Raw genomic sequence first — 20,168 nt, forward strand, 5'->3', positions numbered from 1 at the left:
ACACAGGATGCCAAGGCAAAGAGCATTTAATTGCTTAAATTATGCCATTTCTCCATGTTATTTTTCTTCCTAGATCATTGCACGGATTTGGTGCTGGCTAAACACTCAGAGCCTTGACACCACCGAGTCGGCAGTTTCCCTACTGATCTCTCCAGGCTTTGGATCAAGCTTGTAAAGAAGAAAATACAACAAAAGTTCCAAACAGAGCCCCTAGAAAAGCTAATAAATTGCCACACGCCTGCATTTGCTGCAGGGAAGGATCAGCTTTCCCTGTTTAGTGTTGCTTATTAAGTCATTACAAACAATTAAAGCAGCAGAGGGGAGGAAGCCGGAGCGACGGTTCCCAGCTCCCCAGCCTGCCTCTCTGCCCCCCGGCATGAATTTCATAAAGCACAAATCTCCCAGCAGGAATCCCTCAGCAATTGATTTCCTACTCGTGAAATACAGCAGGCAGACAGCCTGCCTTTCCTGGCCAGAAAAGGGAAAATTTGCCTCAATTATTTCCCCCCCTAAGTTGTGTGGCTGTGATGTCAAAACTTCCCCTGGCAGGAGGCTCCTGCAGGAACATGTAACAACCCTTTGTAGACGCACCAAGAGCATCATGTGAGCATCAGCGACACCCGCAAGGACAGATCCTCGTTTTCAAGCTCCGTCTTTGCTCACAAGCAGGTCCCAGAAGAAAAGTCAGTGTCTGCATTTCCCCAGAAAAGTTAATTTCCAGCCTATTTTTCTCTGCAGTTATCCTACATCCCACAAAAGCAGCGTGCCTGGGATTGCTTCGGAGCCGAGCAAGCAGCTCCATCACTGGGAAGCAGCAAAAACCTAACGGCTGAGACAATACAAACCCACTTGTCAGTCCATCCTTGTGTCTCCTGGACTCACTTTAATGTTCAAGAGTATTAAAAAAGCAAACCTGCCTCCTAAGAAGCAGCCGTGCAATTGAAACGTAAACGACAGACACAATCTGCTGCGATACAAGTGCCTCTCGGCAGCCGCGGTGCAGAGATCGGAGATGCTCCATCAGTGACAATGATATCAGCTCAATTGATGCTCACTCACTATTTGGGTCACTTTTGTCACTTTTACATTAACAATGAATATCACACTCTGCAGTTGTGGGTTTTTTTCCCCCTCCCTGCAGCCACATTAAAAAAATCCACTGATCGCCCATCTTTTTCTCACAGCTTTCTGCCTGATACCATTTTCCCCTTATATAATGGGCAAAATTGAGCTTGTTTTCGCACTGGAAATAAGCCCGTAAACTCTTCTACCAATTTCAATGCAGTCAATGAAACTACAAAATCTCTGTTATTCAGGTTCCTCAGAGCAACAAGAAAAATAAAACGAATAGAAGTGGGAACACCGGCCTTGGGTAACAGCATCACGCTCTGCCTCTCTCATGAACATTTTTCTTTCCAACCCAGAAAGTCCCCTGTCCCTTGTAGGGCCATAGAAAGATCCTGCTGCTCCACAAAACCCAGAGCAAGCCAAGCAGGAGCTCTGCAGAGCTGCACAGGGAAACCAGGGGAGATGCTGCTCCAGCCCAGAAGGTAACAGGGAGATTCAAAGTCTCAAAAATAAGCCGGCTGCTGAGCAGGGTGTTTTTTGGCTGAGCCCATAAACCCATGAGAGAAGAGGTGCCTGATTGCAAGTGAGGAGCTGATTGGAACCTGCCTGCAGCTCCAGACGGCTCCAAGAACAAGATGTGTAATGATGCACAACCTGCAGACCTGCAGCGGCTCTGCAGTTATCTGGGACTTACTAAGCAACACAAAAAGGTTATTGATGTTGTTGGGGAGTGTTTCCATACAGCATGTGCTTCCACACCTCCTGACATCCACTGCAGAGAAACACATCACTTGGCACTTAGAAGAAGGCAGCAATTCTTATTACCAAAATAAAATAAGATAAACACAAAGGGAAAAGTTCAACTTCCCAGTCAGGAACCTCAGTGTGAGTTTGCAGAAGTCTGTAGAAACGGGTCATTTACAAGGAAATCATTTTCCTCAGCCTTCAAGTGGAATTGAGAAAGAGATGGAGAAGTCTCAAAGAGGCAAGTGTGCTCCTTACTGATAAAATGAAACTGATATTGCCGACAGTCACTGGTATCAGAAGTGGAAAGACTGACGTGGTCCTAACTCGGCCCTCCAACACAAAACTACTTCTCCTACTCGCTCAGCTCTCGTCTGGAAGTACTCACGCGGTAGCAGGCCCAGGGAGTGTTATGCTTTGGAAATTATTCCCAGTGGAAAATGCAGAAATATATATTTTTCTTCTTCCTCCCCATAAATATCTTCCTTATGGTGTAGTTATCTATAATTAATTCTGATGGGAACCCCACTTTCCATGCCATGCTCTGAAAACCTCAGTCAGTGACCCAGCAGCTTCAGTTCCCTGGAGAATTCAATTTTGGGGGTTTGCTTGGGTGCTGCCCAGGATTTGGGGTCCAAATTAGATTTTTAAAGGGAGAAGAACCAGGTCCTACTGACTTGCTGTTCCATTGGTTATTTCTGGTGCTCATATCGAATCCACTTGCTCAGGGACAAATATCCATGGCCAAGGGCTATAGATGAGCAGATGGCACCACCTGGAAACCTCAATTTGCAGCAGCATCTTCCCTTGGATTTTATTTTTTGCCTGGCTTTTTGCAGCACACCATTTCCTACTGAAGTTCACCTCCATTATCCATCTTCCATTTGGTCCATCACACTGACACATCCAACTAGGATCACACTCTCTAAACTGAATTTTCATCAGCAGACATTTGGCCAAATTACAGTGACCTATTTAAACAGGTCAGGCTGGCATTAATTGCAAAAGTGAACTCTAAAAAGTGATTCTAATTCAAAGCCGTAGAGTCAAGTTTCACTAAGATCAAATCAGGCCGCCTGCTTTTCACTTTTTCTCCTTTTTGACAGTATTGTAAGCCTTGTACTCCACTGTGTTTGTTGGCCTGAAGAACATATGGAGAAAGGTGCTGGCTCCTTCTAATTGCACCAGAATAAGTTGTCCTAGAAGATGGATTTCAAGTGGTGTGGGGTTTTTTTTAAGCAATGAACATTGTACAAAGTATTAAAACATTTTTCTAAAACATGATACTAAGGTGAAGATGAGTCACTTCGCTGTCATAACACAGGAAGAAGGGGAAACTGGAGTGAACAAAGGAGCAAATTCATTCAGCAGCAATTTGCACTCCATAACCCTCTGATTAGGCTTTTAGGCCAGACGAGCTCTACTACTTCAGCAGACGAGATGACACATCTAGCTGTTGCTTGGAGATATTGGAATATATTGCACAGAGCCTGCTTGCCAGCGAGCATCCTCGAAGGGCTCCGCACTGGTGTTCCAAGAGTGTTTATAACCCCATTGTTTGCAAAGCCTCGGAGCTTTCAAAGTGGGTCAAGCAGCGACAGAAAGGGATGACTCTTCAGAAGCAACAGTTCAGATGCCATTAAAAGTCAAGATGACAACTTATATCATCTGAAAGTGCACAGATGCCAAAGACCTTTAGCAGCTGTATAATAACCAGCTTAATAGCAACTAAATAATGTATAGCTCCTGCATGAGATGTTGGTGTCTTGCAGCATGTGCCCTCATCCCCAGCAGCACAGCATGAGAAAACAGTGCGGAACGGGACCCAGGAGAAGAGCAGATCTCTACCTGACTCACATCCATTTGTTTTCGACCCAGTTAGGGCAACTAACATCCTTTTATTTCTCTTTTACTCCAGTTCTTTTGAAACTAGGATTCCTTCTTATGTCTTTCTTGTTACCTCTGCAATCCAACAACTGTGCTGTCCTTTAAACATGCCCTGCATGTCTGCTAAAGGCAACCAGCAGGAAAACGGAATCCTGTGAACATTTCAGCAGTCATTGATAGTTTCAAGAGTTAACAGCATTCCAAGATAGCTGCGCAAGTGAGCAATTAACTACTGCAGCACAAGGTACTATCACACATGATGCTTTTTCCTCATAGGCATAAGTCCTGCAGTCAGATTACACGAACGCTGTGACTCACGTGAGCTGACTGAGGAATCCCAAGATGGGGACCAGCAAAATCTCAAAGTGCAGAAAACAAATCACTCCAGTAACTGATCCAATGCAGTAATTTCCCCTGTTTCTAGATAGAGTTAAGGAGGATGAGGCAGCAGCATCCTGAACCATGGCAGGACATGCTGTGGGACATGCTTGGTGCTGGTGGCACCTCCAGCACCTGCCCCAGCCCCTCAAAGGGGATGAGCAGCATGAAACAGGGCAATGGCCCCCTTCCAAAAACCCTCCTCCCCAAAAAGGACCCTGCTCTGGACAGATTCAGAAGGCCCAGGGCAGAAAACAAACCAAGGTACAGACTCACATCCAGCTCTAGGGAAAATAGGAAAAAATACTGGAGAACTAAAGCATCCTAGAATGGAAACCTGTTTTAACTTCTCTCTGGAGCAAGGCTGTTTGAAGCACAACCAAAGGGGCGTGAAAAATGAGTGTTTAAAGAAACTTCATAGTGTTCTGCCTGCAATTTTTAAATCCTGTATTAATTGACATGCTGCTGCCAGCACAAGCTCCTTGCTGGGAGCCAGGCAGCCCCTTGCAAAGCCACTCACCCTCTTCAGCTGGATGGCACCTCCAGGAACATGCCCTGGCCAGGGCTGTGACTGTCTCATGGGCCTGGGGATGTCCTGCACAAGAGCTGGGGACAGTTATTGATGCCTCCCTTGCCTGACAAAACCAGGCCATTTACAAGTAAGATTCATTATTCTGGTTTTCTTTAAAGCAACTCCAGTACCACTTAAGTGTCACTGGCTGCTGGATCCATTGCAATTGTTATTACCATTGGAAGGCACTTTCTTCACCCACAACACACCAGTTCCCTGATGCAGACATCTGCTCTGCCCTCCTTCCCCTGAAAAATCAGCATTACACCCCTTTCCTGGTTCCCACGGGTGTCCCACAAGCTGAACACCATCACCTGCCTAAATCAACCTGGCTCACCTTGGCTGGGAAGGGTTAGGAAGCAGAAGAACACATCCCAGCATGAGCAGCCAGCACAGGGGTGATGAATAAGCTTGAGATTCCCCTTTCCAGCTCAACCCAACACTCAACAACTGCTCCTTGGTTGAGCCAGCACCACAGCCAGGAGGAGCAGGTGGCTCCTGGGGACACAATGGCCACACTCTGAGAATCCCCAGGTGGAACCAGAGCAGCTCCAGGACACTCAGCCCAAGGCAGAGGTTACAACAGTTCATGTTACCTTACCATACATAAATAACCCGACTGGGCACAGTGGCCTTACTTACCAAAAGCCATCACTTACAGACCATTCGTCACAATCAGTTCTGGATATTAACCCGGAGTGCTGCATCACCTTTTGAAAAGCCTGAACACCTCACACAAATAAATCACCCTAATCACCAGCCACCGCAAGATAGTTAGCCGAGAACATTTTGTTTTGGTGAGCAAAGAGTATCGATTGTGTATCTGTGTCCTTGAGACGAACTTCACTCTTTGACAGCAGCTAGAGACCAAGAGAACAGGATGATCACCCCTGCCTGCCCCTCAGGGGGCAGGGGAGGGAAGCAAAACAGTTTTATCTAACTAGACCCAGTCATAGGGCTTCTCTGGGGCTGCAGGAGCTCCATGGTCATGCTTCATGTGAAGCAATGAGCATCAAGTGAAGGGATACCCAGCCATACAAAACCACATTAATAAAACATCCATCCCTCCAGGCGCTCCCTGTTCACATCACCCATGTTTCTCCTCCGTGCTCAGCCACAGGCTCTGGCTGGACCCAGAGACACAAGGGAAAGATTTTCTTTGTTGATGTCAGTGCTCCTGCTGCAGTACAACTTCATACATCAATTTAGATGTTTGCAATTGTTTTCCCCAGAGCAGGTGAGTTTTACTGCAAATCTGTTAAAAGGAACTAGGTGAGGAGAAGAACTCAGAAAGCAGGTGCCGTGAATTTGCCTGGGGGATAGAAAAGAAACAAAAACCCCTTCTATTCTCACCAGACAATGAGATTCAATTCTTTATCTCCATCTCATCTCTGACAAGGTTGTTTTAATCAAACACATCCTAACCAAGACACGCTGTGGATAATGAGAAATAAGGTGGCACAGGCACCACCCATGAGTGATCCGCAGGAGCCCCGCTGCCCTCCCTAGACCCCAAAATCCCATTCCCTGAGGAATATATCCCAAAAAATGCAGCACCTGGGCACATATGCGCTGGCCAAGGCAGCCTGGCAGCTGGTTCCAAGATAACACAGTTTGGGCAGTGAGAGGACAGATTTCAGCTCTCCCAGGGACCCAAGAGATGTGCTTTCTGCTTCAGGGGGATGGGGGGAAAGTCACAATGGAAGGATTTTCAAAGCAAAATACTTTTACAGCCTTTTACACTGGAAACTAGTTACAGATCAGAAAATTTAACATCATGTTCTCCTGATTTTTTCTATCTTCCAGTATTTCCTTCTCTTTGTCAGAGAAAACAGTAATTCCTGGAAAACTGCCTCCCCCCACAGACCTGTCATAACTCCCTTTTTCTTACAACTATTTACAAACTGTGCCAGTTTTCCCGAAAGAGGCAAGGGGAGGGCTCTGGAGGTCTTAATCTGAAGAAATATCATCCTTATAATTCCTATGGATTTTCTTAGTTGCTCTTCAGTTTGTTTAATTTTGCTTAGGCCTAACAGCTGGTCAGATTTTGGTTGGAATACAGAAAATAACTGTAAGAGTTGTACATTGGGTACAAAAAACCAAATACTATCTGCTGAAAAGTCCATTGTACCCATGGCCTTAAGGAGTTGCCTCCCTGAGTGCAATGAAGTGTTTTGTTCCCACTCAGTTACCGGCGCACAGCAATCTTGCCAGAAAAGGTTAAACATCCCCAGAAGAGGAGCAAAGTCAAACCGAGTTCTGAGCGACAGGGCTCATTTAAACGAGGTGACCTGCTTGGTTCAATGGCACTGCACAATCCCAGGCACAGCGCTGATGGATGCTCGCGTTTTCTCTCCCCTGGTATTGAAACAAAGGTCAGGCAACCTACAATTAATTGGGGGATACATTTAAAGGACCCTTGATTTCCTTTTTCCTCTTTTTGTAGAGACATGAAGGGAGAGTGATTTTGCGTTGTTGCTGGTTTTGCTGTATAACCTGGGGTGGGTTTCTGCTGAGCTTTACGGAACTCCTGCACCCTGTGCTGTACAGCTGAATTATTTAGCTGCATTTCCAAAGCTGGACCAGAGATCCAGCTGGGAAAAGAAAAAAACAGCTGAGCTCCTCCAGAGCAGCCAAAACCTGCACATATCTGATAAGGTACGGCTGTTTATTTGTTCATTTTGAGCACTGTAATGTTGTGTACCCTCCCCCTCACCCCACATTTGTGCATCTTTCTTTATTAAAACCTGCCAGTGTTCCCTATTGAAGCAGTTTAACCCTCTCGCTTCCCACCATTTCACACATCCCTTGCTCAGCCAGCCCTGGGTGCTGCCCCTCAACATCCCCCTCATTCCTCCAGAAAACAGCCCTGGAGCACCAGCTGCTCACCAGGATCCACCTTATTTAACATTTAAATAACCCTGCAGAGAGACAACTGTTATTTTTTTTGTTTCCCCTCCTTCCCTGTTGTTCACAAGTTCTAATTGCTCCGACACGCGAGGCACACGCAGAGCCACCATGTAGATATGATTGCAAAGCCGGGTAACGTCAGCAGCCCAGAGACCGTCAGCATCCCAGAGACCCTCCTCCAACTCGGATCAGAGAGAAGCAGCTCAACAGTGCGGAGCAGCAGGTGCCAGAGGAGGCAGCCGGAGCCGCTCACACCAGGTAAGAGCCACTTCACCCCTCAATTCCCAAATCTCAGCTTTATTGCTGTGAGATAACAAAATGCAAGCAAATCACTTCTCTTTGCAGAGCCGGGGGAACAGTTGCCAGAGCTTTGATCTCCACAGAGGGTCGGTGGTTTGTTCACTTTACTGCGGAGAAATTCTTGGAAGGATGGGTCAGGCGATAGCAATGGATGTGGCAACTACTACAGACATGAGCAGAGGGGGTAATTCTTGCTTTGACTTTCAAGTGGGTTTGTGTTCAGGTTACTTCTCCCCCCACTTTCCTGAATAATCCTGAAGTTCTGAGATTTACAGGTTTATCTCTCCACCTGTGCCAAGTTTTGTGTGCTGCTACAGTTGTTTGCAATGGGTATGGGCTTCATATTGAATAAGATCATAACATACCCTTGCTTAAAGAGTTACTTTAATTGCAGGCTAAGCTCCTTTAACCCTTAGTTTTGAAAGTACTCCTTGAATTCGCATTTTTTTCCCACCTCCTTCTTTTGCTAGGGGACCCTGGGAGTGGGGAGCAGCCACGTCGGAAACTTCGTTGTTTGTGAAATCTCAGTCAATGAAGAGAGTCTGAACTCCGAGACAAAGAAAGGCAATAATTAAACACCACAACACTTCTGCTCCAGTGTGAAAAAGCAAACGCTGTGCAAGTGAAGAGCCACCATCCCTCAAGTCCTCAGAGGGCTGGGAGGAGTCGAACAGGCACAGAGCTCCTGCTGCCCTCCCCAACAGGGACTCCAGCTGCCAACCGCTGAACTGGAGCCACTTGATTCCCCCAGCAGAGAAAAGCCAAAGCTCACCAGCATGCTCTCGAAGAGAAGAGTTCCCTGACTTAAATAGGGAGTTATAATTCTCCTGTTTGCTTTGTTCCTGGAGCCTCATGTGTGTCTTTCAGTTGTTTCCGCCCCCAAACCCCTCACTTCTGATCACTTCAAAATCTAAATTCTCCAAGGTGGGGGACAGGAGAGGTAAGTTATATAGTCCATGCTGCCTCACAACCCACTTCTAAATGAGATAGCAGCTGCTTCTCACAATAAAATAAAATTTAAAAAAGCTGTCCCTTCTGGTCTAGCAAGGCTTTCGGTGACATCTGAGGGCAGCCTGTGACCAGCAGGCATGGGAAACAGCTCTGTTTGGGATGAGCTGAACAGCACCTGCAGCAATGCTGGCAACAGCTGCTATCTGGACAACAGCATGAGGTTCAACTTGACCTTCCAAGAGCAGGCAGCAGATTTCTATGTCGTCCTCCCTGTCATTTACTCTGTGATCTGCGCTGTTGGGCTCACAGGCAACACCGCCGTCATCTACGTGATCCTCAAGGCCCCCAAGATGAAGACTGTGACAAACATGTTCATCCTGAACCTTGCTATAGCTGATGACTTGTTCACACTCGTCTTGCCCATTAATATTGCTGAACACCTTCTCCACTACTGGCCCTTTGGAGAAGTCCTCTGCAAGGTCATCTTGTCCATAGACCACTACAATATCTTCTCCAGCATTTATTTCCTAACAGTGATGAGCATAGACAGGTATCTGGTAGTACTGGCAACAGTCAAGTCCAAGAGGATGCCACATCGTACATACAGAGCTGCCAGGATTGTCAGTTTGTGCATCTGGATTCTAGTCACCATCATAGTCCTCCCTTTCATCATCTTTGCCAATGTCTATGTAGATGACCTGGAGATCAAAAGTTGTGGTCTCAATTTCCCCAAGCCTGAAAGGTTTTGGTTCAAAGCCAGCAGGATTTACACTCTCATCCTTGGCTTTGCCATTCCAGTATCCACCATCTGCATCCTCTACATCATGATGCTCTACAAGCTGAGGAACATGCACTTGAACTCTAATGCTAAAGCCTTGGACAAAGCCAAGAAGAAAGTCACTGTTATGGTCTTCATAGTCCTGGCTGTGTGTCTCTTCTGTTGGACCCCCTTCCACTTGGCCACCATTGTGGCTTTGACCACAGACTTGCCCCAGACCTCCATGGTCATTGGTCTATCCTACTTCATCACCAGCCTAAGCTATGCTAACTCATGCTTGAATCCCTTCTTGTATGCTTTCCTGGATGACAGTTTTCGGAAAAGTTTCCGGAAGATGCTGGAATGCAGAACTTCTTGAATAGTGGGGGCTGGGACTCGTGGATCCCTTCCCTCACGTGGCTTTGCAGACTGGTGGGGTGGCTACTGAATGCACAATGTTCTTTCTTTCATTTACATGTAACATATGTGTCTGCTTATCATTACTATCCACATGGTCTGCCCTGCTTGCTTTCAGCTCTTGCATTTTCCCTCCCTGCACCTTCCAGCTCCTCAAAGTTGCATTTCCATGTTCTTATTTTTTAATGACACACTCTGAAGCATTAAGGACAGAAAACTTCCTTTTCAGAGGTGAACTTCTGCTGTGTAGTGGTCCTTTATTGCCATCTGCTGTACAGCACAGACAAGCTGGAGAGCAGCTTTCAGATTAGTGTAATGCTCAGTATTTAATAGCTGTTATTGGAAGGGTTGTTTCACAGAGCAGAGCTAATGAGCACTTTCAATGAAATATCAATAAAACAGACAGAGGATGCAATATGAGTATTTGGAAGAGAAAACAAACCACTTTCATGTCCATGTATGTGCATACGTGTGTTATTGCTTTTTTTTTGAGGGATGTTTGTTTTCCACCCCTACCCCAAATTCCCTCTTTCCTGAACTCTTAACACAAGTTAAATTTAAACCAGAAGCAACATTTGGGTCTCAGAGAAAGTGTTAAACAACACACCATACAAATAATATGGCACCTGTGGGAATTTGTGGTAGAAATTATTTTTAACTAATTGTTCCTGTTAAATGTCAAATAAATATTTCTTTAAGAGTGATTAATGAAATAAACCTCATGAAAAAAAAAAAAAAAAAGACTGGTCCTCCTTTCACCAGAGAAAATTTATGCTACTTGTCCCATATCTTTGCTAGATATATTGCATTTTACTTACTGTAAAATAAAATAGTGTAGATTTGTAACAAAATTAAGTTGTTATGCAAGCCACAAGAAAAACTCTAGCAAGCACTGCTAGTTCCTTCTTTAACAGATAAACAGTAAAAGTACTTCAACAGAACCAGGGCTTAAGAGGAAGAGTCTGGAGCTGCAGCTCCCTTGTTTTGGCTCTATATTGGCCACTAAAGCACCTTGTTGAATGCAAGTGGACTTTTTTTAGCCAAAGCAATGCCAGAGACCACCTCCCTTTATCACCTCCCCAAAACCCAAACTGCTCCCAGCCCTTGTCCTGGAGGGTGATGCCCAGTTCAATACAGTACTACACTGTCTTGTAGGGCTGTGGAAAGGGGGAAATTGGTGAAATGCTTATTCTCACACCCTTTAATCTCTGGTTTGAGGCAGGCTGTGTCAGTTAATACTTTCCTCTCCAGCTTTCCCCAAATCCACAAGCACCAAGCTGGGCTCTTAGCTCTCCACACCCCCACAGGAAAGTACAGAACAGATAAAACAAAAGAAGACGGAGTTATACTGCACATACCAGAGCCCATCCAGGGGACAAGGCACATGCAGCAGTCATCCAAGGTCTATCCCAAAAATGAGACAGGAGACAAGGCTGTAACATGAGTCCAAAGTCCATTCAAGAGACAGAGCTGGAAACACATATGCCTCCCAAAAGAAAGGATGTGAGTTGCTGGGCTTAAATGGAGCAAAGGGTGAGGGTGTGGCCCCAGGTGAGGCCACTCAATGGGTAATTCAGTCCCATCTGTGCTCTCTGACACTAAAATGAACCACCTTCAATAAATGATGGCAATTTCATGTTTCCCTTTTAGAGAACTGAGATTTGTGAATACAAGATCATTTATGTTGCCTTCTCAGTATTAAAGGTGTTAACTTTGGAAGAACAATGAAGGAGAACACATTCTTCCAGGTGAAACTTCTCTGGGAACTTTAATTTTTTTTAATACATATATACCATCACATTAACTTCCTGTAAAGATCAAGAGATGAACCCCCTGTCCCAGCCAGCCTGACGAGGAGCAGATCGCAGCGGTGGGTCCTTAATCCCACAGTATTAAACCTCCCAGACATACCGCCCACAAGGTTCCCAGGGCCAAGTTTCATGGCTCATCTCTGTTTCGTATTAGCTGCACCTTGCAACTATCAGCAAACACAAGGTTTTTCCAAACCTGGTCCTGACAGCGTGTGTTGGCACGTGCTGGTTTGTGTCCCAAGAGCAGGAGCACAGAGACACCTGGAGAAGACATCAGCTCCACTTAGAAGGTCCTGATGGATCTCAAGAGGTACCAAATGACTTAAAGAATTTGGAGAAGAGGGGAAAGATCTGGAAGATGGAGGAGCAGGGACCACAGAGGCAGCTGATTCTGGAAAGAGAGTTGGGTGCTGTGTGCTGACCAGCCTATGCAGGATGGGACACTGGTGGCATCAGCAGATGAGAGGGCACAGGGGGGTTGCACGACTCCTTGGAGCAGCCCAGCCCAGCCCAGGGAGCAGAGCCAGCCTGGGCAGGTGGGGACCAAGGCACCCATTGCCTTGGCACGGTTGCCACCTGCTGGCAATGGCCTCCCGAGGTGGAAAAACCTCTCTGTGTGAAAAATACTGACTCAAATGGTGCCACCTCACAGACAAATTCCCTAGATAACTGCAACGCCGCTGTTCATTGGCATCAGGGCTGTGGGAAAGGCAACATATTTCATTAGGCAGAAAACCTAATGTATTTCATTAGGTGGAAAGGACCTTTCAAGTATAAGTCACCCACTTTCAGACCTGACAGTGTCGTTGCTGGAGCTTTTCCCTTTGAATTAAATGTCATGATTGTCACAGGATCACAGTGGCTGAGGTTGGAGACACCTCTGGGAATGCCCAGTCCAACCTGCTGTTCAAGCAGGGTCATGTCTGCCCAGGACATGTCCACTTGGGTTTGAATGTCTCTGAGGATGGAGATGCCAAAACATCTTCGGGTAACCTGTTCCAGTACTTCACCACTCTCACAATATTTTTTTTCCCCTATGTTTAAATGGAATTTCCCATACTTCACTCTGTGCCTCCTGTCCTGCAACTGGACCCCACTGAGAAGAGTCTGGCTCCCTCTTCTCTGCACCCTCCACCAGGCACTTCCACACATCACTCAGCTTCGCCCCCTCCCGAGGATGAGCATCCTATCTCTCAGCATCTCCTCTTAACACAGCATCCTCCCCACCTCTGTGCTTTTCTTTATGTAAAATGCTTAACACAGGAGTGTCAGCTCCTCTCTGCTCTCATGGGGTGCAAGATTACAAAGGGAGAAGGGTCCTTCTCTAGCCAAGGTCTCCCTAGGAGGGGCTCTGGCTCCCATGGGTGCCGTGAGCTGGCCGGTGTGCCGGTGGCAGAGCATCCAGCGGGTCCCTGTGTTTCAGGCCAGCGGCACTAAGCGGCACTGTCTGCTTTCAGCTCAGCATCGCTGCATCTCCCGCAAAGCTGCTCAACCTAACATGAGAGCTGGTACCACGCTTCTGCAGGGAAAGGCTGCAAATTCAGGCTGTCCATGCCCGGGCAGACCCTCTCTGAGCACACCAGCCCAGGCCAGGGTGCTACAGCTGTTTTTGAAAGAGCAGAAACCACCTTGGAGGAGACACTTGCCCGCTCATTGCACGAATTCACCCAGGGAAAACCTACTCATTCATTTGAATTTCCTCAGGCTGCTGGGAATCACACCAGCCCACATTAACCCCATCTTGATTGGAGGAGAGCAGACAAATCCCCTTAACAATTCGATGAATAAATCCCTCTCTAAAACAAGCATCCCTTCCAGGGTCTGCAGGATCATGGGAGGCTGAGTTAGTGACCCTCACATCTCCCTTCCATCCCAACCCCCTTTCCAGCCAGCTCTGCATCAAGCAGGGAAAACTCAGCCCTGGAACCCAGGAAATTTCCTTCTGGGCCAGTCCAGGGTGTCTTAATGAGTGCAAAGGTGCCAGGTAACCTCACAGCTCCCCGGTTACAGCAGGAGTTGATGGTTTCCTCTTGCTCCTGCGCACTGAGCAGCATGGAGGAAGGCAGCGGGTTCCTGCCTCCTCCTCCTCTCTGGGAAGGACATCACCTTCCCCGCTCCGGCTGCACCCACAGAAACAGACATCCTTAGAGGACTCAGCTTCATCCCTGCGAGAGGGAGAAGAAGCCATTTTCCAACCCAGAAACAGGAATTAGGGCTCATATTCCCACTGCAGGCTTTAAACACAGGCGTTGGAGATAAGAGGCGGGGATCGGAAATTGCTATTGCTTTTTAAGTCTTTGTGCTGCAGCAATAATGATTGTTTCGATCATCCTCGTCCGAGCTGTGCTGCAGCTTGTTCCCCTGTGAAGCTGTAATCCTCTGGTACCTGTGCAGTCTTGCACTGTCTCCTGCTGCTGGTCACGATTTTGGGTGAGAAAAGAAACAATACACCACTGAGGGATGAAGGCCCGGCTCTCAGAAGCATCTTTAGATGGGGAAAAAAATATATATATATATATAAAAAATGAATGAGTAAAAACTTGGAATACAGAAGACATGAAGCAGAAGCATCTCTAGAGGATACTGTTAAAAGTAATCCAAGAGAGAGAAATTGTCCCTTTTCTGTACAGCCTTACTCATCCATAGTACTCGCTGTGTCACTTGTGGGATGCTGGGAGCCCCTAGGTGTCATGTGCTAATGTGACAGTGATGTTCCCACTGCTGAAGAGACATTCCCACCTACTGTTGAAGAGAAGGGGCTCACCAGGCTGGGGTCCCTTTGTGGGATATGGGGACACAGCGCTGGCATGTTCCTGTCCCATGCTCAGGGCAGACAGAATAGTGACAGTAAATATTGCCAAGAGTTTCTCATTGGCATTTGTTTTTGGTAAGCAAAGATGCAAAAATGCGGAGGGAAAAATCAAAGCGGTCTGAATAGCTTTTAATCACAAGCCTCAATTGCTCTATTTTCTCTCAGAAAAGTATCACAATTATCTAACAAAGCTGTTTGAGTTGAATTAGACACTAGCCCCAAGCTTCAAGGGCTGTTTAGTGGCTGTTTGCCCTTTAAAAAAGAAATCATGTTTGATGTCTAGATAAAAACCAGGCACTCCCAGAAGTGCTTACAGCCAAGTCCAGTGCTCATTGGGAAAACAGAGTGAGGCTGGAAAGCTTTTCCCAGGAGGAGATGGGCAGCCTGGGCTGCGTCGATGGTGGCTAAAGGACCCCACCATAGTGTCCCATCACTGCCACCAGTGGGAAGGGGGAATTCCCAGCAAATGGAAAATAAAGTGTAGTCTGGGGAGAAGACCTCCCGCAACAGGCCCCTTTCCCCATTTTCAGTTTTTCTGAGATGTCACTTCTTTCTATGTCTTTCTCCAAGACATGTGTACATCTCCATCTCCCCTTGTGCCGCTGTTTCTCCTGCACAGCTCGTGCCTGAAGAACAAGACACCTCCGAGGCCCAGAACATCCACTGCATGAAACTCAATAAGGCAGCCGGATAAGGACAACAGCGAAATAAGGATTTGGTTTCATAAACTTAACCCTCAAATGAGATCAGAGGCTGGTAATTAATAAAGTCAGATTTCAACGCAATGAAAAACCTCCCCCGAGACACAGCCTGCTGCTGCTTGGTATTGATGGAAACGCTGTGGCTGTAATTACACTTCTCTTAGCTGTGTGATGGAGACAGCAGGCTCCTCTGTGCCATGGGCTGCTCTCGGCCGAGCTTTGTCCTCCTAAGCTGATCCTAAGCTGGGGAGATGAGGCTGATAGTCACCATTTCACCATGGATGGGGCAGGTCAGAGCCAGCAGCTCATCGTACACCATCCTGAAGGGCTCAGCGGCATCGCTAACACACACTCATCAGAAAACAAGAGGTGGTTTTTCCAAGCAAGCACATTCAAGCTAAACCTCAGTGCAGATGCCAAAGCAAACTGTGGGGAGAAGAGCCCTGGTCGAGTTTCCAGACCCACCCCTGAGCCGCCGCAGGAATGCAGGGAGCCAGGATACACACCAGCACCAGAGCCTGGGCTCCTTTTCTGCTCTTTTATGCTTAATTCCTGGAGGCAAGTGATTATCTCCGGGAATTTCCTCTGTGGTTAAGCAAAGCAAGAACAGTGCAAGGCTGAGTTGAGGGCAAGTCCAAAATATGTGACCAAATGACCTGTGCATGTGGAGAAGTTGCTATTAATGCCTAACATTGAACAAACATTAAATAGCCAAATCACAACACAAGATTCGTTTCACACAGAGGAACTCAAGCTGAAAAGCCACTAATCTTGATTTCATATTAACTACATAGCTTTTGTTTTTATTCCCCGTCACTGAATGAGCCAGAATGGCATGAGCCTCTTGGAGCACTCACTGCATATGGCAGACTGAAAACACACAGAGAAATAAATGTTTATAGGACAGACAGAGCCAGTTCCAACTTTGACTGGTCTCTGTGGCCAGGAGAAAGGTGATCTGATGCAATCAAAACCACACTGGGGGAAGATGCTAATTCTGTCCATGGTTTCCTTGGAAAAAATCAAGTTTCCTGCTTGGTTTCTCACAGATTCATCCTTCATTTCACTTCACTGAAAATCTGCTGTTGGGCAGGGCTGGTGCCCCTCGGCCCTTGGCTCCAGCCCATCCTGCTTGGCTGCAGATGCAGTGCATGCTCTCCCTGACCACTGCAGGCTACATCCCTTCACAGCAGTAACATATACAGGGGGAAAACACCTTTTTGCTGCAAGAATGGGCTGGCTGCAAAGGTACCAAGACCTTCTAGTAATATCTGCTTGCACGGGCTCTGCAGGTAGCATTTACCACACAGCACCTACAAATTGCAAAAGGTACAAAGATTTGAGAGGAAAGCAGGAGGAAGAGGCGAGGACATGTGTAACACCATGCTATACGAACCCACAAATGATCCAACCTGCTGATTACTCAGGAAGATCCTGAGCGATGCCACATGCCAGCACAGAGTGATGGGTTTGCTCCTGAAGGCCCTTCCAGCAGCTTGACCACGGGAGGACCAAATTCCCAAGAATTCGAACCTGAGAGTTGTTCTCCAGGAGGGTGAAGGTGGTCCCAGCTGGTGTTGGATATTACCGTGCACTTTCTACCCCAAAGAGTGTTTAGCGAGATTTTGGGTTGCTGAAGCAGCAACCTGGTGTAGCAGGAGAGGCAGGAGGTGGGGGACAGGGCTCTGTGTCCCTAGCATCACTGCTGCAGACATCTGGGATTTCACTGCATTAAGGGAGAGAGAGAGAAAAGACGGTTTACATCGTTGATTAGCATCATCGTTGCCAAGATACATAACGGTGTTGCTCTCTTTATTGATTATTTAATTCTGTCATGCAATTTATTCACGTTTCAGGGTACTGAAAAAAGGACCAAGGGGAGTTTGTGAGCTGTGAGGCTCTGACCTAAAGTGCATCCACTCCAACAGCAGTCCCTTTGCTTGAAAAAATCCTGAGATTTTTTCTTTCAAAGTGAATGATGGCCTCAACAAATCTGTTAGCCTATCTTGAGCAAAGGTAGCCCCAATCTGAATGAGCAAGAGGGCAGGTGCAGGCAGCCAAAATAGACGTGCATCAGCTCAGCCATGGCACGGAGGGGCTACAGATCCTGTAACATTACATCCCCATCCCTAAAAAACCCTGTGCCAAGCACCTATTCGCATAACACAGCATATTCTCTAGTTTCTTATAGTCCATCTCTGTCCCTCATGCAGCTCTTGGGTTATGGGCTGATGATGAAGCCTCAGGTCCACCTCCCATTTTCTCTCCCTTCTTCCAGCATCACCGCCTCACAAGCCATTTTGCACCACAAAGCTGAGATAGTTTTCCCTCCTGCAACCCTCCATCCCTTCCATCTCAGCTTCGTGGTTCTCCTCAGCATAGGAGAAGAACAGGGAATAAGAGCTGGTCCTTCAGACAGGCCCAGGCAGGGCTTGGGAGGTGCAGATGACAATTACCAGCTGATTCTGCAAAGTCACAGCCATGAAGCTTCACTGCCACAGATTCACATGGAAACATGACATGAAGCCATGAATGCACAATGAGGGCTACAGCTCAGGGTCCGTCCGAAGGAGATTCTGCCTGTTGAAGGAAGGAGAAAATTGCTTATGCATAAATATCCACAAAAATAGCTGAAGGGAAGCCCAGGAAGATGAGTGGGAAATCAAACCAGAGTTTTTTCTGGCAGTCTGAATCCCTTTTCTGAGCAGACAGCTAAGGCTGCTCCAGCGCCAGCTGCTTCTGGAGATCCTTTTCATTTAAACAAAGATGCAGCTATGGAGAGCACCCACCTTCCCTACAAAGCATTGCAGGGCAGAGGCATCCCCCTCTGGGCGCACATGGTCCTACCCAGCAATGATGGCCCAAAGTGCTCAGAGAGAGATCAGAGCCCAGTCACAGCTCTTTAAGGAGTTAAGAAATCTTTCTCTGGGGTTAAAAAAAAATACATTTACAGCTGATTTCTGCTGAATATTCACCTAAACCAGCTAACCCGTTTGACCTGCAGCTCAGTAAAGAATAATTCTTCCCATGGTATGAAAACACCCAAACTTCAGTGAAGGTGTAAATTCTGCACCTTATTTCTACTTTTAGAAATTGCGATTCATGTTGGGGAGCAAGTTGCTGGCTGAAGAACCTGGGTGGGGGAGAGGAGGGAGAAGTGGCACCAGGAGAGCGGAGCATCCTTCAGACCCAGAGCTGTGCCCAGGACCTCCTGGGGGAGAGCTCAGTCCCCCCTCATCCATTCCTCGGCCTTCCCAGCAGTTATTTCCAGCCAGCAGCAGCAGGGAGAACACTTAGTACATTAATAAATCACATAATACTGAATAAAGCACTTTGGTTTATAGTTTTGCTTTAAGAACTCATCCCTGGGTACTTATCATTAACTAAAGTAGAAAACAAATAAGATTTCAATTGTTTCCCATCAATTTTTTTTTTTTTTTTGCTTTTAAGAAAATCATCACTGCTAATAAAAAACCTCTCCTGATACTTACCTGCCTGGGTAGGTACATTGATCTCTGTGCAAAGAAAAGGCAGTTTCCTTATTGCACATCTCACTGGCTAACTCCTCTTTCCTGGCTACAAAACATAGCTTTGGATTTATTTACAGAGCAGTTCTGTAATTCATCATTCTCCATGATTATGTCTAACCCTGTAACTCCTGGGAAGTGTGTGGGGAGTCACTGGGAAGAGCTGGTTTTAGTCACGCATCTTGCCCTCTAACATCAGGCAGCTGCCCGCACCGGGACCCAGAGCATCTGGGGTGGTTTGCAGCATACAGGCAGCTCCAACCACCTATTTTCTATCATTTTCACATCTTCTGTTTCCAGATTGAGTGCAGAAAATTTTGCCCACACACAAAAGCTCCTACTGACCTCTATAAAAAGGGATGGGATGCTTTGGTGTTATCGCACGTGCTCGGCAGCCCTTTTGGCTGGAAAAATAAATGCACGTGCGAAGATCCCGGCGGCGCCGGGGTTGAAATAACCCCCTCATCCATGCAGTCAAGTCTTTCAGTCTCCACATCACTCCAAGTACAAGGTTTTATTTTCCTTTATTGAAGCACACAAGTAGCCACCTAGGAAATTGTCATGTACACTGCAGTAATTGTAAAATCGAACCAACACAACCATTTCAGCAGAGAATTCAAGAGCCTGCGCTTCAGCCAATCGCAAGCCTTTAATTCCATAGGCACAGTACAATAAAGCTTTTGCTCTCAGGTTTTTGTTGCTCTTCTCATAACAAACTCCACTGAGCATTGAACAGAATGCCGGAACACATTCACTGCAAGGGCCACAGAATTACCCAAAAGCTTAGTAAATGCACATTTATTGAGTACTTCATCATGTAAGATCATCGCAGCATTGTCATTATAACAAAATCCATATTTAAAAAAATGCCAAACACTGGTATATTTTCTTTTTTCAGAGGACATAAATCTATTTAAAAACCCACCCAAGAACTACAAAGGTAGGGTGGCTGTTCCTTAGCCAAACACTAATGAAAACTTCCCTGCTCCCTAATGGCACTGTAAGAAGAGCCCGGCCAGTGACTCCCAGCTCCATGCACAACCATACAGCAGGTGATGGGCTGGGAAACTCAAGGCTGCTCACTGACCAAGGCTACTATTTAATCCATGAACACAAGAGCCCACCAAACTCATTTTTTTCCAGGGCATGGATGCAGCTTGCTGGCAATGCAGTTCTCAGGGAGTTCTCCCAAGTGTGCTTGGGGGTTGTAAGAGATTTCCTAGTGAGTGCTTGGGGATAAACATCCATCACAAAGTGCTTAAAGTGCCCAGATTTCCTCCTCCCCCTGCATTATTCAGAGGAAGTGCTAATTGCAAAGTTTGCTATGGTATCCC

The 20,168-nt window shown here is 46.7% G+C and overlaps 1 protein-coding gene across 1 annotated transcript; it reads left to right on the top strand.

The window, feature by feature from the left end:
* Nucleotides 1–8,946: 8,946 nt before the first annotated feature.
* Nucleotides 8,947–9,945, top strand: NPBWR2 (neuropeptides B and W receptor 2; the record flags this gene model as incomplete). The annotated part of the gene is made up of 1 exon (XM_080354757.1): nucleotides 8,947–9,945. One exon carries the CDS (start codon nucleotides 8,947–8,949, stop codon nucleotides 9,943–9,945), a length of 999 nt encoding a protein of 332 aa, XP_080210883.1.
* Between the last annotated feature and the right edge of the window lie 10,223 nt (nucleotides 9,946–20,168).

This window comes from Nesoenas mayeri (genome assembly GCF_963082525.1).
Source record: "Nesoenas mayeri genome assembly, chromosome: 16".
NCBI lineage: Eukaryota > Metazoa > Chordata > Aves > Columbiformes > Columbidae > Nesoenas > Nesoenas mayeri.